This window comes from Epinephelus lanceolatus, chromosome 14 (assembly GCF_041903045.1).
Source record: "Epinephelus lanceolatus isolate andai-2023 chromosome 14, ASM4190304v1, whole genome shotgun sequence".
In the NCBI taxonomy this organism is placed as follows: domain Eukaryota; kingdom Metazoa; phylum Chordata; class Actinopteri; order Perciformes; family Serranidae; genus Epinephelus; species Epinephelus lanceolatus.
The window spans coordinates 23,413,544-23,426,118 of NC_135747.1; the positions used below are offsets into that span (position 1 = coordinate 23,413,544).

A 12,575-nucleotide genomic window follows, 5' to 3' on the forward strand; every position below is an offset into this window, starting at 1 on the left:
ATTTATTTTTACAACAAAGTATAATTTCTCTCTTATCTGCTTGATCTCTGGATTGGTGTTTGATGTTGAAAGCGGAGCCCCTTTTGTTTTCACTGTGGTGCAGGGGAACAGATTAGCCCCACAAGCCTTTTCCATGTACAGATAAGTATCTACATGAATATTACACAGTCCAAGTGAGACTCTGTTAAAGCATGTGTGTGTGCAGGTTGAGGCTGTGAGTAACTTGTCCCAGACCAGATGAGGAGGGAGCAGAGCAGATCAGTCTTTTCCTCTTCCCAGATGCTTCCACCGAGGGTTGCATGCTAACAAGATCGAGGTCTTGATCAAAGGGTATAAACAATTAGCCTACTTCCACTAAAGGGCAGGCCTGAGAATTGCTGCATCCCCCCCGAAGGAATCAAATTCCAGACCTCTGAGTGTGAGTCCCAGGAGCATGAGTGGCCTGAAAGCTCTGACCACAGTCTGATATAGAGCCGTGTTATCCGGTGGAGGCAGGAACTATTTTGTTCTCCCACATCCACCTTGACTCTCGCCATTAGCAGACTTTGCTAAAGGCTTCTAAAACTCCTCAAGCCCCACACTGATAAAAGCCTCTTATTAGCGTCTCAGATGTGTGATTGCAGCTCATGTGTATGTGCGGCTATACTGAATAAAAGGGGGAGAGCCTTTCATGGAGAGGTGCAACGCAACAATCCATTCCTCTTCTATAACTATAATTGGTGTACTTTTATCTGGGAGTTAAAGTAATGCACTTCACAAGGGAAGAAAAACATGGGCACTCTGCTAATTCAGCAGCTGAACATTCTCCCTTTTTAGCTCCTTTCTGAGAAGGAAGCAGAGAGAGAAGGGGAAAGGCTTTGATAAAAGGCAGGAGGATGTGAGGTGTATTAGAGGAGTCAATCAGGCTACCTGTCTCTGGGCTTCTGCTAGGTGGTATGGCATGGCACCTTCCTCCAACGGAGCTATCCTCTCGATGTCTGCATGGTTCAGCCGCCTTAACAAACAACAGCAGGGGAGGGAGGGAGTTAGGCCAGGAAAAAGCAGAGAGCCCCGCATCTCCTGCGAGCAGCAGCAAGTGATGTAAGATTTTCCACAGAACTTTTACTGGCATATAACTTGAAGTTACTGCAACTTTAATTTAGGCTTATATAAACAACAGACAAACAAAGCTGGATGAGTGCCCGTGGCCCAGCGAGTAAAAGAAAGTGTTTTGTTACTAAATGTTTGAGACACAAATATTCCCCACTGGCCTGATGCATCATAAAGTCTGTATCCATGTTTTATGTTTGTCTTGTAAATCAGCCAGTGGAGCCACTGTTGTTAAACCGAATGAGCAATAACTTTATCTTTACAGCCAATAAACAGACCTGCAACTTATTTATTCCATTCATGGTGGAATAAAAAAATAACACAGTTTTGTGTAAATGTTTTCAATAGTCTTAGTGGATTTGAGGAGCTGCAGCAGAACCTACCACAGTGATGCATGGACAGTGGAAAAGTATGGATAACTTAAATTTATAGAGTCTGGGTGAATTTTGATTAATTTTTTAACCACTGTCTAAGCATTCATTATTGTGTTTGTTTAGTGCCTTTTAATGTATGCCATTCTGGATTTTCCTAGAAAACAATGTATGAACTCATACAAAAGTCATCTCTGTGTGTGGCGGTGCATTTATCTCCAGAGACTCTGCCCTCTGCCTGTTTCTTATTTTCCTCTTATGTTGCTGTGTTTGGGATGTTCCTGGGCACAGCACAAGGTAAGATCGGGACTTTAAATCACAGACACAGCTCTAATAAAAATGCAAATATAGCGAGGCAAAACATCAAGTGGACAAAGCTGAAGTTGGCTCTCACTTTCACTGGCAAACAGTGGTCAACAGTTCCTGCATAGTGTAACCTTTTAACTGTCCTTACCCACATGCATGGTATCCTTTTCAGCTAGAACTGTGATTTATAGCGCCTTTACAGAAGTTTCCAGGAGCGCAAAATACATGAAAAATGACACATGCCTGCAGCAATTTATAAATCTTTAGTCACAATCACTCAAACTATTATTTTAAAACAGTTAAAGGTTGCAAAAAATATTTAGACTTACAAATAGATTAGAAAAATATAAGAAATAAAACTATAATACAGCCTATGTAAAGTGATTTTATTCTGAATTGTTTTGTGCCTTTTTTATTGAAAGTTTATGTATGCCTGTAAAAATATTAATAATTTACAGTTTGAAAATATATTTTAAATGTTCTATGGTCTACAGACATGTATGAGATGCTGCCCCACATCAGCAAGTTCAATTGGTTTTCTCAGCATCTTCCTACATGATATACAATTTAAGTTATGTCACAGCAAACCACAATTACCACCTCACGGTGGTATACTTTCGCCAACCAATCAAGTTGCAGTTACAGTTCACATCCATGTCTGTCCAGACTCACATGTTACCATGACAGTTGATCATGCTTCAAATATGGATGCTGCTGTACAGAAACTACAAACTCTAAAACATGAATGCTTCACACTAAGGTTGCAGGGATCTGTTCATACCGTGTACATTTGCTTATCTATGACATTGAAAAAAATGCAACTAGAAGGAGTGCCTCACCTTGATTTTAGTTTTAGGGAAACTGTTTACACATATGTCCATTAAAAAATGATTTCAATTTAAATTACAGAAACAAAACATTTGTTCAGTGAAAGCCAACACCTTCTGTTTTCATTCCTTTAAGGGCCATTGTATCTGATGGTAATAATAATTCTGTAATACTGTGATACTGTGAAACCGCAATATTTTGGGGAATGGTCATCGTACCATGAAAATCTTGTACCGTTGCAACCCCACTTCACACACATCTTCAACCTGGCAGCCAGTTTCAAGGTGGACACCCGAGATTAGTGTCACCAATTAAGTGTCTCCACTTCTGTTCCTGAGTTATTACACTGACTAATGGCTAGAAAAGTGTTCTGCAGAACATTATGATGTCACAGTGCAGCTGACCTTTAACCTATTGGAAATAAAAATGTCATAAATTCATAACTTTATCTAATTAGACATTTCTGCGACATACAATTATGTCAAAATTAGTGCATAAAGGCTTGAGTCATGGCCAAAAATCACCAAAATCTAATCAATATATCGTTCACTTAAGGCAGGGGAGTCCAAACCTTTTTAAATGATGGGCCAGATTAGATTATGTGAAAATACCTGGGGGCCAGCTGCTTCTCTCATCAAATAGGTTATTAAAAAAACAACATCAAAAAAAAATTGATGCATGTCTACAAACTGTGTGATAGTCCTACCATTGTGAGGTGAAGGGAAAAAATGTAAAGTGATCTTGCTTGATTTAAGGCCCACATATAACTAAGCACAAAAGTAAGGAAATTTGGAGTGGAGAGGATGGAATGGCCTGCCAGCAGTCCTGACCTCAATTTCACTGAACACTTGTGGGATCAGCTTGGGCATGCTGTTCGTGCCAGAGTGACCAACACAACCATGTTGGCTGACTTGGCTGAAATGCTAGTTGGAGAATGGGATGCCATTCCCACAGCAGTGTGTGACCAGGCTGGTGACCAGCATGAGGAGGAGGTGCCAGGCTGTTGTGGCTGCATATGGTTCTTCCACATGCTACTGAGGCTCCTGTTTGTTAAATGAATAAATTGTTAAATTGCCAATTTGTCTTGTTTCTTCAGACGTCAATCATCCAATCCACCAAACAAGAGTCAACAGCAAAAAAAAAAGCTGGTTGGCATTGGAAGAAGAGATCTGGCAAATTTTTCATGGGCACAACCCACATACCCAGCTCTGCTGTTCATCACACAAATCCATGTTCCTTACAAATGTGGCACCATTTAAAAGGGAAATAAACAGGCTTTCCAACGGTACAAGTTTTATTGCCAAGAAGCATTGTTACAACAAAGAAATAATCTACCAAATACAAATTTCCATACTTTTTGTGCTTAGTTTAGTATATTCTGAAAGTCAAGCCAAGGGCTGTGTAAAATTGGACCGTGGGCCAGGATTGGCCCCTGACATGCCTGTCTTAAGGTGTCACTGAGATGTCACATTCATCAGGATGGGGGGGACAGAAGACCCAAAAGCATATTGCTTCCAGTTGGCCGGCTGTCACCAGTGTGGAGGCATAAAAAAACACGTTCAGTGTAGTCACAGATCGATAGATGGACTCTAGAGCGTTAAAACAAGTGACTCAGAATCTTACCCGGAGTGAGAGTGGAGACCAACGAGCTGGTACAGGATGTCAATCTCCATCGGAGTGATCTGACCAAACTTATTTGCAGCACGAACAAACTCCTCTACAAACGCAATAAAGAGAAGAAGAAATTAGATGAAGCAAACAGCAAACTTTAATCAATGGAGGACTCAGTTATAATTAAAGTCAAACAGGAAGCTGAGGGGTTAGCCACGTCAGGTATTGTCTACAGCAGGCTAGTATTAAATAGTATTTGCAAACACTGTTCCTTGTCTGTTTTAGAGTTATTGTGGATGCTTGCTGCTAAGCAGGATATTTAAGGAGATTACAAAGAAAGTATTTAAAACCATTAATGCTGTATGTGTGGGCAGTACACTGACTGTGCGTGCATTCTCTCAGCAGCGCCCTGTGTCACTCTTTTAAATGTGCTTTATATTTAGTTCTTTACGTTGCCTGCTGAGAAGGTCCATTACCATCAGGTGGTCTTTGTCAAAGTAAACCTGATGGTGGTTGTTGAAGGAGGGAAAGGACTTAGTTATTCACTTCCCCCACTAAGACCTTCTGTCAGGTCCAGGGATTGCAACCTTCAGTCACAAGCCTGCTTCTCTGATCTCAAGTACTGTAATGATATACTTCCCTGCGACTGACAGGCAGCATGTGAGTGTTTGCTTTACCCTCAATCTTATCTGTTTTGTCGTACAAATAACAAGAATTATTTGCAAATACTATTCACCCAAAAAATTGTCTAGAAGGAGGAAAACCATGGGGAGGAAGTAGAGGAACTGTCTACGGTTTGCGTCTTAATAGGAAACACAATTAGGAGCAGATGTGGCTGACAGTACCACTATCAGTTACACAGGTCTACATGTAGGAGGTGATCTGATTACCAGGTTAAAAATGTTCATTTACCTTCGTAATATAGTGCTACAGTAAATGTTCCCTGTGTGTTCTCTCACACCACTCTGTCAAGAAAGTTAAGACATCATCGCACAGCTACATTTTATTTCACATATGAAACATGACTCATTGCAGTGAGCAGAGTGTCTCAGGTGTACCTTTGGTAACAAGTGTGTCTTTGTAAGTGCCAGCGAGCGTGCTGTAGATCTTGCGGACCAGCTCCATGTTGTTGAGGAGGGCGTTGAAGGCATTGAAGTAGGAGAAGCTGACCATGTGGGAGGTGCTGCCTCCTGCAGCCTGGAGAAAGATCCAGAGTCAGTCAGCTTCTATATGGGGCAGTCTCAATATGTTTCCTCTGTATGGGAGGGCTTCAGCTGAATATCATTATACTCTCTTAAAGGAGCCCCCCAAATCATTTGTGTATTAGTATCATTATTAAATTATACCTATTTGTATATCAATTACTCACCCCTTTGGGAAGAAAACGTTTTTCTTGCATGCCTCCACAGTGAACGAAGAATCCAAAAAGGGCAAAGACTATTCGTGAATTTAAGTCATCATTTAAGCCATGTTTAACAACAGAGAACTTTTAGCAAAACATCTGTTATAGATATATCCTTTATTCAACCAGGTAAAGAGTTAGTTAAAATTTGCTTTTGAAGAGCAACCTGGCAAAGAGGGCAACATTACAACAATAAACACAAACAGACAATTACAACTGTCACAAACCCCAAATGAGCAAGTACAGCGTCCAGTTAAAAAGCAACATAAAAAGAACAGTTAAATATGTGTACAAATTTCTAAAACGATTTCAGTGAGAATTTTAGTAGCAATCGCGCTGACCAAGATGCTACTTTCTCGATCCTTTATAGTTGACTTAAATTCCCCAATAGTAACTTTCTAACTCTCACACAACTCATGCAGTATAATTTAAGTCTCATTCATCCAGTTGTATACTCAGTGCTAAGGATAGACCGATACATCAGCCGGCCGATATATCGGGCCGATATTTGAGTTTTTTACTTGTATCGGCATCGGCCGATACGCGCGTGGGTTCGCAGATTTATTTTTCCCTGGCACTTTTTTTCATTTGAAAGTATGTGGTTAAGTTGAACAAAGCTGTTGAATCCTACTGTGTACAGTAGTTGTTGTTTTATTTATGCTTCAGCTTAAATATTTGTTTAGTTTATAAAGACATTACTGGAAGATTTAAGAGCACTGAACTCTTTTTTTTATTTGAATGTATAATAATAATAATAATAATAATAATATTCTACCTGTTCTACCTCAACTTTCCATCTTGTTTTAGTATTTTTTACTGTTCAATAAATGTTTCTTATTTTAAACTTGAGACCTGTAATATTTGTTATCATTGTGTCATTTTTTTTATGTAAATTGAAGGAGCAAAAGCAGTATCAGCCCCAAATATCGGCTCAAGAAAATCGGCAGTCCATACTCGGTCATCGGCTAAGGGTGATGGAAAAAAATCGGTATCGGCATCGGCCCTAAAAAATCCATATCGGTCTATCCCTACTAAGTGCTTCCCAAACTCCTGTATTTTTGCTACAAAGTTAATATCTACAACACATCTGCATGATCACCAAAGATTATGTGAAATGTTATTCTCTGTTTGCTCATTATGATTATCAAACACAATATGCAACGACAAAAGGGTTCTTGCTACCTACTGCTAAAAATAGTATGATACAGTAAACTGCTGTGCACAGAGTCGTGGTCATGTGGGATCCATTGCCAGTGCATATTGTTCAAGAGAACATTAAAGATTGTTTCAAAATGTTGTTACAACAGTATCTCCAAACATTTCAGGAACTGTAAGTGAATTGTTCGTTAATTATGGAAATGGTGTAAGAGTTAAATATATGTATGGGTGTAAGTAGAAATCCCTTTTGGAAGATAATGAGATATATTTTTAAACACCACATTTTCTTGGAATACGTGTGAAAGCACAGGATGGATAACCTATATATCAAGGTCAGCCAAAAAAGGATTTATGTTTATTAAAAATTACTATGTATTTGTATAAAGATCAAAGTCAAGTTTGCTATGAATTCTTATGGATTGTGATTGAATCATAAATTTGTGTTTAATTTTTGCTTCTTCTCCGTTTGACAAAAATGTACTCAATATCACTCAATATTAAACCAACAAGATGAGCTGTTTTGTTTGTAGTGTTTATCTGTCGTGTTGTTGTAAGTGTGTATAAATGTATGTGTGTGTACCCTAGGAAGAAAAGTCAATGCTTATGCTGGAGCTCATGGGGATCCAAAGAAAGAAAGAGAGAAAATATTTTCACTATAACGATTTTAGCTGAAAATGGATGTGTTTGAGAAGTATTTAGTCTATGACTGGATAAATGAGACTTCGATTATACTGTACCAGTATACGAGTTTGTAAACGCCTGTTTTGATTTAGTTTTTCTATTGTTAAATGTGCCCCCTATGGCTTCAATTTATCAAGAATGTTTTTGGATTCTTCGTTCACAGTGAAGGCATGCCAGAAAACCAAAGTTTTCTCCACTAATTCAAGGTAACACAGGGTGAGAAATTAATATGAACGTTTATTGGGGGGACAAACAGTTAAGTAATTACAGTATTTAAAGTTATGGAGAAACATCATGTTTCATTTATTTTGAGTCGTGTTTCAGGCCACCTGATGAATCTAAGTCCAATATTCTCTTGGACTTAGATTCATCAGGTGGCCTGATGAATCTAAGTCCAATATTCTCTTTCTTTTAGCTCTCTTTTGGTCTCTACCAACTCCTGAGGGGAATTTTTGTCACTTTAGCTGCTAATGCTCCACTGTGTTCACCACCTAGTTGCTAACTGTCCCTGCCTGCTGCTGTGGAGGTAGAGTACAAAGGGTTTTTAGAGCCTTTTAGTTGACAACAGCTGCCTGCTGGGGCCAAAAAGGACGTTATGAGAGCATTGAGAGTGAACCAGTGCAGTAAAGTTATAGGCCAGACAGCTAAACAATGAGCTGTTGATGAGGAGTTCTGTATTATTAAAAAAAATGATTACAGCTGCTTTAAAGGTGATGTATGTAACTCTAGAGAAAGATAGTTGATTGCTGAGTCTCATTCCCAGGTCGTCAATTACAATCACTTTGGGTTGGTGGTCGGACTGAACCACCAACCCAAAGCGTCGGTATTTCACAACCTGGAAATGATACTCAATCAACGATCTTTCTCCAGAGTTACATACAGCACTTTTAAATGTTACACAACTGGTGTTTAACTTTTTCTTAAACTCACTGAAACCAGGTTCTCCTCCACAAACGGAGTCAGCATGTGGTGTCTGATGGTGGCCATGATGTCGCTGAAGTCCAAGGCAGTGATGGCGCCACTTTTGTTCTTGTCTTTTTGTGCAAACGCCTGGCGGGCATGCTCAAACTGCAGCTCCTGCAGCAACACACACATAAAGAGGAGAGGAGGTCAAGCTGACAAAAGAGGCAAAGAATGTGTTCCTGTGATGAGGAGCATCGCATTACAAGAGAACGGAGAAACAGAACTTTAGACGATGAATGTGTAATAATGTCAGCGTTGGACAGATGTGAAAGTCATCAGATGTGACAGTGTCAGACACTGGCTTTTGTAATCACCACCGTCTCTCTGGAGACTAATGGAAACCATGTCCCGAGAAGTCTGATCCCGGAGCTGAGCCGAGCGGCTGGTGAGGCGGCCGGCAGGTGTGTCCGCAGGAAGATGATTCAATATGACAACCATGCAATCAGATGGGGATACAGGGGGAGGCTGACCCCGGGTCAATGTCTGCTGTCAAAGCTCATCGCATACAACCAGAGGATCACAGAGAAACGTCACCGCCATATTCAGCTGTTGCTTCTTTTTTACACTCTGGTTCTGATAACCTAATCAGTGGATTGTTGCTGGAGATTAATTCTCACAATGTTTGCTGATTATATTGTTGAGAACTCATCATGATACTTTGTCGCTTCACAAACTTTTATACTTTTCAAGCCTAAAAGTGCTCTACTTTGTCTGAACTCACTCAAGTTTCGAGTTAAATACTATAACAACCACAAGGTGGCAGATCCAAGACCGTTTGAAAAACAAATAAATCTGCACGTACATCTGCACTTTTTTGTATTTTAAGTAATATTCAGTTACAATAAATGAAATGTGCTTGGACATGACAGAATAAGAAACAATAAAAATGACTGATGTAAATGAAATCCTGCACATACAAGAGTCTTTGGTGTAACGGTGGGAAGCCCTAGTCAAGTCTGATAAACCACAAAGTGCTCTGAGGGATCCCACACTGCAGCCCAGCCTGTCTAACTCTGGGACCACCCAGCCTCTGCCTAAGACCACAGCCCCTCGACTCCAAACTAGGTTTCTCCCTGCTGCTGCTGATTTAACAGCACGGAGGTCTCAGTGAGATACAGGCAACAGCCAATAAAGCAAAACAACAACGTTAAGTGTCTTAATGGCACACTGAGCTACCGCAAACCGCCAGAGCAGCTGAAGTGATGAAGCACTAAAGATGCTACTGCACACCACAACTCCATTATCTTAAGAGATCATGTGTGGCATGTAGTTCACGTTACGTCATTTCCATTTGTCCCTCAGCAGGAGGAAAATGCCTCGCCACGGGATGAGGGTGATCATTATGAATGGTCTCACATTTTATTGACGTGCACTTTCTAAGATGTCGGAGACAGAACAGAGAAATACATTTTGTGTGCTGTCGATATGTTTTGTACCATATCATGTTTCCTTTACACACAAATGTTTATCTGCAGCTCTTCTTTTGAGCTGCTGAGGGTCAATGAGTTTACACCATACTTAAACTATGCAAACTTCTAAATGCAGAAATACAATTTTATTTTCATTCAAATGACACACTAGGTTAATAAGCAACAAAAAAATGCATCTATCCTCACTTTCATTCTGTAAATGGTTTGGCCTCTACACTCTACTCTGTCTAACTTGGTTTAATTCAGGTCCAAGAGGCGTCACATCTGTGTCACCAAGCAACATGTTGATATATATGAATGCTCTGCTAAAAAGGGGAAGACACCCTCCATAGCATCAAGTGGCAGTAACGTGCCACTTTGTTGTTTGAAAACAAGAAAAAGGAAGAGGAAGACTTTGCGTCAGAGGAAGTGCTATAGTCAGTGGGTTTATTATTGGCTGCGGTCGGACAGTCTCTTTTGCTTAGGAAGGTTCCTAATTGGGTGAATGACCCTGAGATATCTAAGGGCAGCCATGATAAAAAAAAATGCTCTTTAATGCCTCCTTTCTTATCTCCTTCAGTACAGGATACATCAGACCAGCCTTAACCAAAGGAAAGGAGACAATGCCATTACCCAGTTTCTTGTGGCAGCAATGCACCATTCAGCCACTCTTTGGGGAATCAACTATATTGTCACATTCAGTAACACATCCACAGCCTGTATCAGCCATGACAACTTCAAAGCACAATCCAGTCAACATTTCAAGGTGTTAACTGAATTGAGTGGTGGTTTTTGAGCTATTATATGCAGAGGGTTATAATCAGGGCCCAGTTCTTTAAAAAAAAAAAATCACCCTGGAAATCCCATGTTTTGCTGTCCAGGATCAGATCATCCAATTTACTTCCATGCCAGCTTTTAAAATCAGATTTGGACTAGATCACCCTGATCCAGATACAAACTTTTAAAGATTACCAAATCTGGATAACCAGTGCTCTAAATGGGACTACAAACACACTGCAGTTATCACTTATTAACATGGGTGCAACCAAAGAGAACAAAACAGAGTTAAGATGAAAACTTTAAATAATTTTTGTCTGATATTGACAGCTTTTGGGGGGGATCATTTTATGGGGGTAAAATCCTTTTTTTATTTACTTTACTGTGCTGCAGCACGGTGGTGCAGTGATAAGCACTGTCGCCTCACAGCAAGAGGGTTCTTGATTCAAACCCGTGGGGTGGGGTGGGGGTTGTTGCTTGTTTGCCCCGTGTCAGCGTGGGTTTTCTTTGAGTACTCTAGCTTCCTCCCACAATCCAAAGACATGCAGGTTAATTGGTGACTCTAAATTGCCCGTGAATGTGAGCATGAATGGTTGTGTGTCTCTATGTGTCAGCCCTGTGATAGACAGGCGACCTGTCCAGGGTGTACCCTACCTCTCGCCCAATGACAGCTGGGATAGGCTCCAGCATACCTGCTACCCCTAACAGGATAAGCAGTTATAGGATGTACTGAAAGGCATAATAAATATCTTAATGTCTCCTTAACCTATATTATCACAGAAACTGTTAAACAAATCAAGTGCAAAATATAATAAATGTATGTATATTTCAACAGTTTAAAAGTTTCATGAAATTTTGTTCCTAAAATCTGACCTGAATCCACCATTCTGCTGGGATCAGGATAATCATGATTTTTTTTTTTTTTTTTTTTTTAATCAAAGGTCTCCATATCCTACTAAAAAGTTTTGAACAACACACTGAAAGTTTGAAACCAAGACTGGGTTACATGATTTAATCCAATTTCAGAATCCTTTTATTCTTTTAAGCAACCCATGTCCAAGATTTGATCCAATCCGATAGCTAAAATCAGATCAGATTACTTCTGTACAGCTGGGCCCAGATCACAATCAGCATTAACCATAACATGGAAAATCTGTCTTTCAGGAAAAAAAAGGGATGTTTTTAGCCAGATGATGTTTTGTAATTCAACATGTTTGGAACTTACGAATGCTGATACTAACTCTTGTCTTGCCAAGAGTTAGATGAGAAGATTGATACAAATTCTTAGACATGAGAGTGGTATCAATCTTCTCATCTAACTCCCAGCAGGATGGCGAATAAACATATTAAACTGCTTGTCTGTGATTCTTGGAACAAGTTTGTCAAACAGCTCATAGATTCTGAAATAAAACCAGTGAAGATATAAATCAAATATATATACCTGAAGAAATTGGCTGAACTCTGTGTAGCTGAGGTTCTTGTTTCTTTCATGGCCGAAGTGTAGCCTGATGAACTCACAGTCCCAGTTGAAGGGAATGTGGTGATGAACTGTGGTCTGGCTGAAGATGTCACGTACATTCTCTGGAAGAGTGAGACATGAGGAGTGAGCCGTAACAAGAGACAGAGGGGAAAACATGCAAGATGAAATTGTAACATCCATCTCACATCCTCATTCCATTTGTAGAGAACCTCATTAAAGTAGAGGAAAGAGTCCATTTGGACTGCAGAGCTGAAAAGGCTTTTTGACAGTCCCACTCCTTTTACATTTCGAGGGGTTTGAGTCCATCCAGGAAATTTTCTGTATAAGCACTGCCCTCAATTTCAGCTGCCTTTATGGAGGCCCATTGCACAGACAGAGCACAGCAGCAGCTTCTTTGTATAACTCTGTATCTCTTGGTTTATGACATGCTGGATTCATTTCTCTGCTTGTCAGATGGAGCTGGTTATGATGTGATGTTCCACACAACTCGCTTGCGGTCC

At 40.0% G+C, this 12,575-nt stretch overlaps 1 protein-coding gene across 2 annotated transcripts in view; it reads right to left on the reverse strand.

Moving 5' to 3' along the window:
• The window catches only part of LOC117251211 (electrogenic aspartate/glutamate antiporter SLC25A12, mitochondrial-like), a 31,128-nt gene that overhangs the window by 11,093 nt on the left and 7,460 nt on the right, over positions 1–12,575 (reverse strand). For both annotated transcript variants that reach the window (XM_033617279.2, XM_033617280.2), the window contains exons 5-9: positions 12,037–12,176; positions 8,377–8,523; positions 5,264–5,402; positions 4,218–4,311; positions 910–994 (exon numbers count right to left, since the gene is read on the reverse strand). In XM_033617279.2, the coding sequence (XP_033473170.1) occupies positions 910–994; positions 4,218–4,311; positions 5,264–5,402; positions 8,377–8,523; positions 12,037–12,176 (605 nt within the window). The remainder of the gene's footprint in view (positions 1–909; positions 995–4,217; positions 4,312–5,263; positions 5,403–8,376; positions 8,524–12,036; positions 12,177–12,575) is intronic.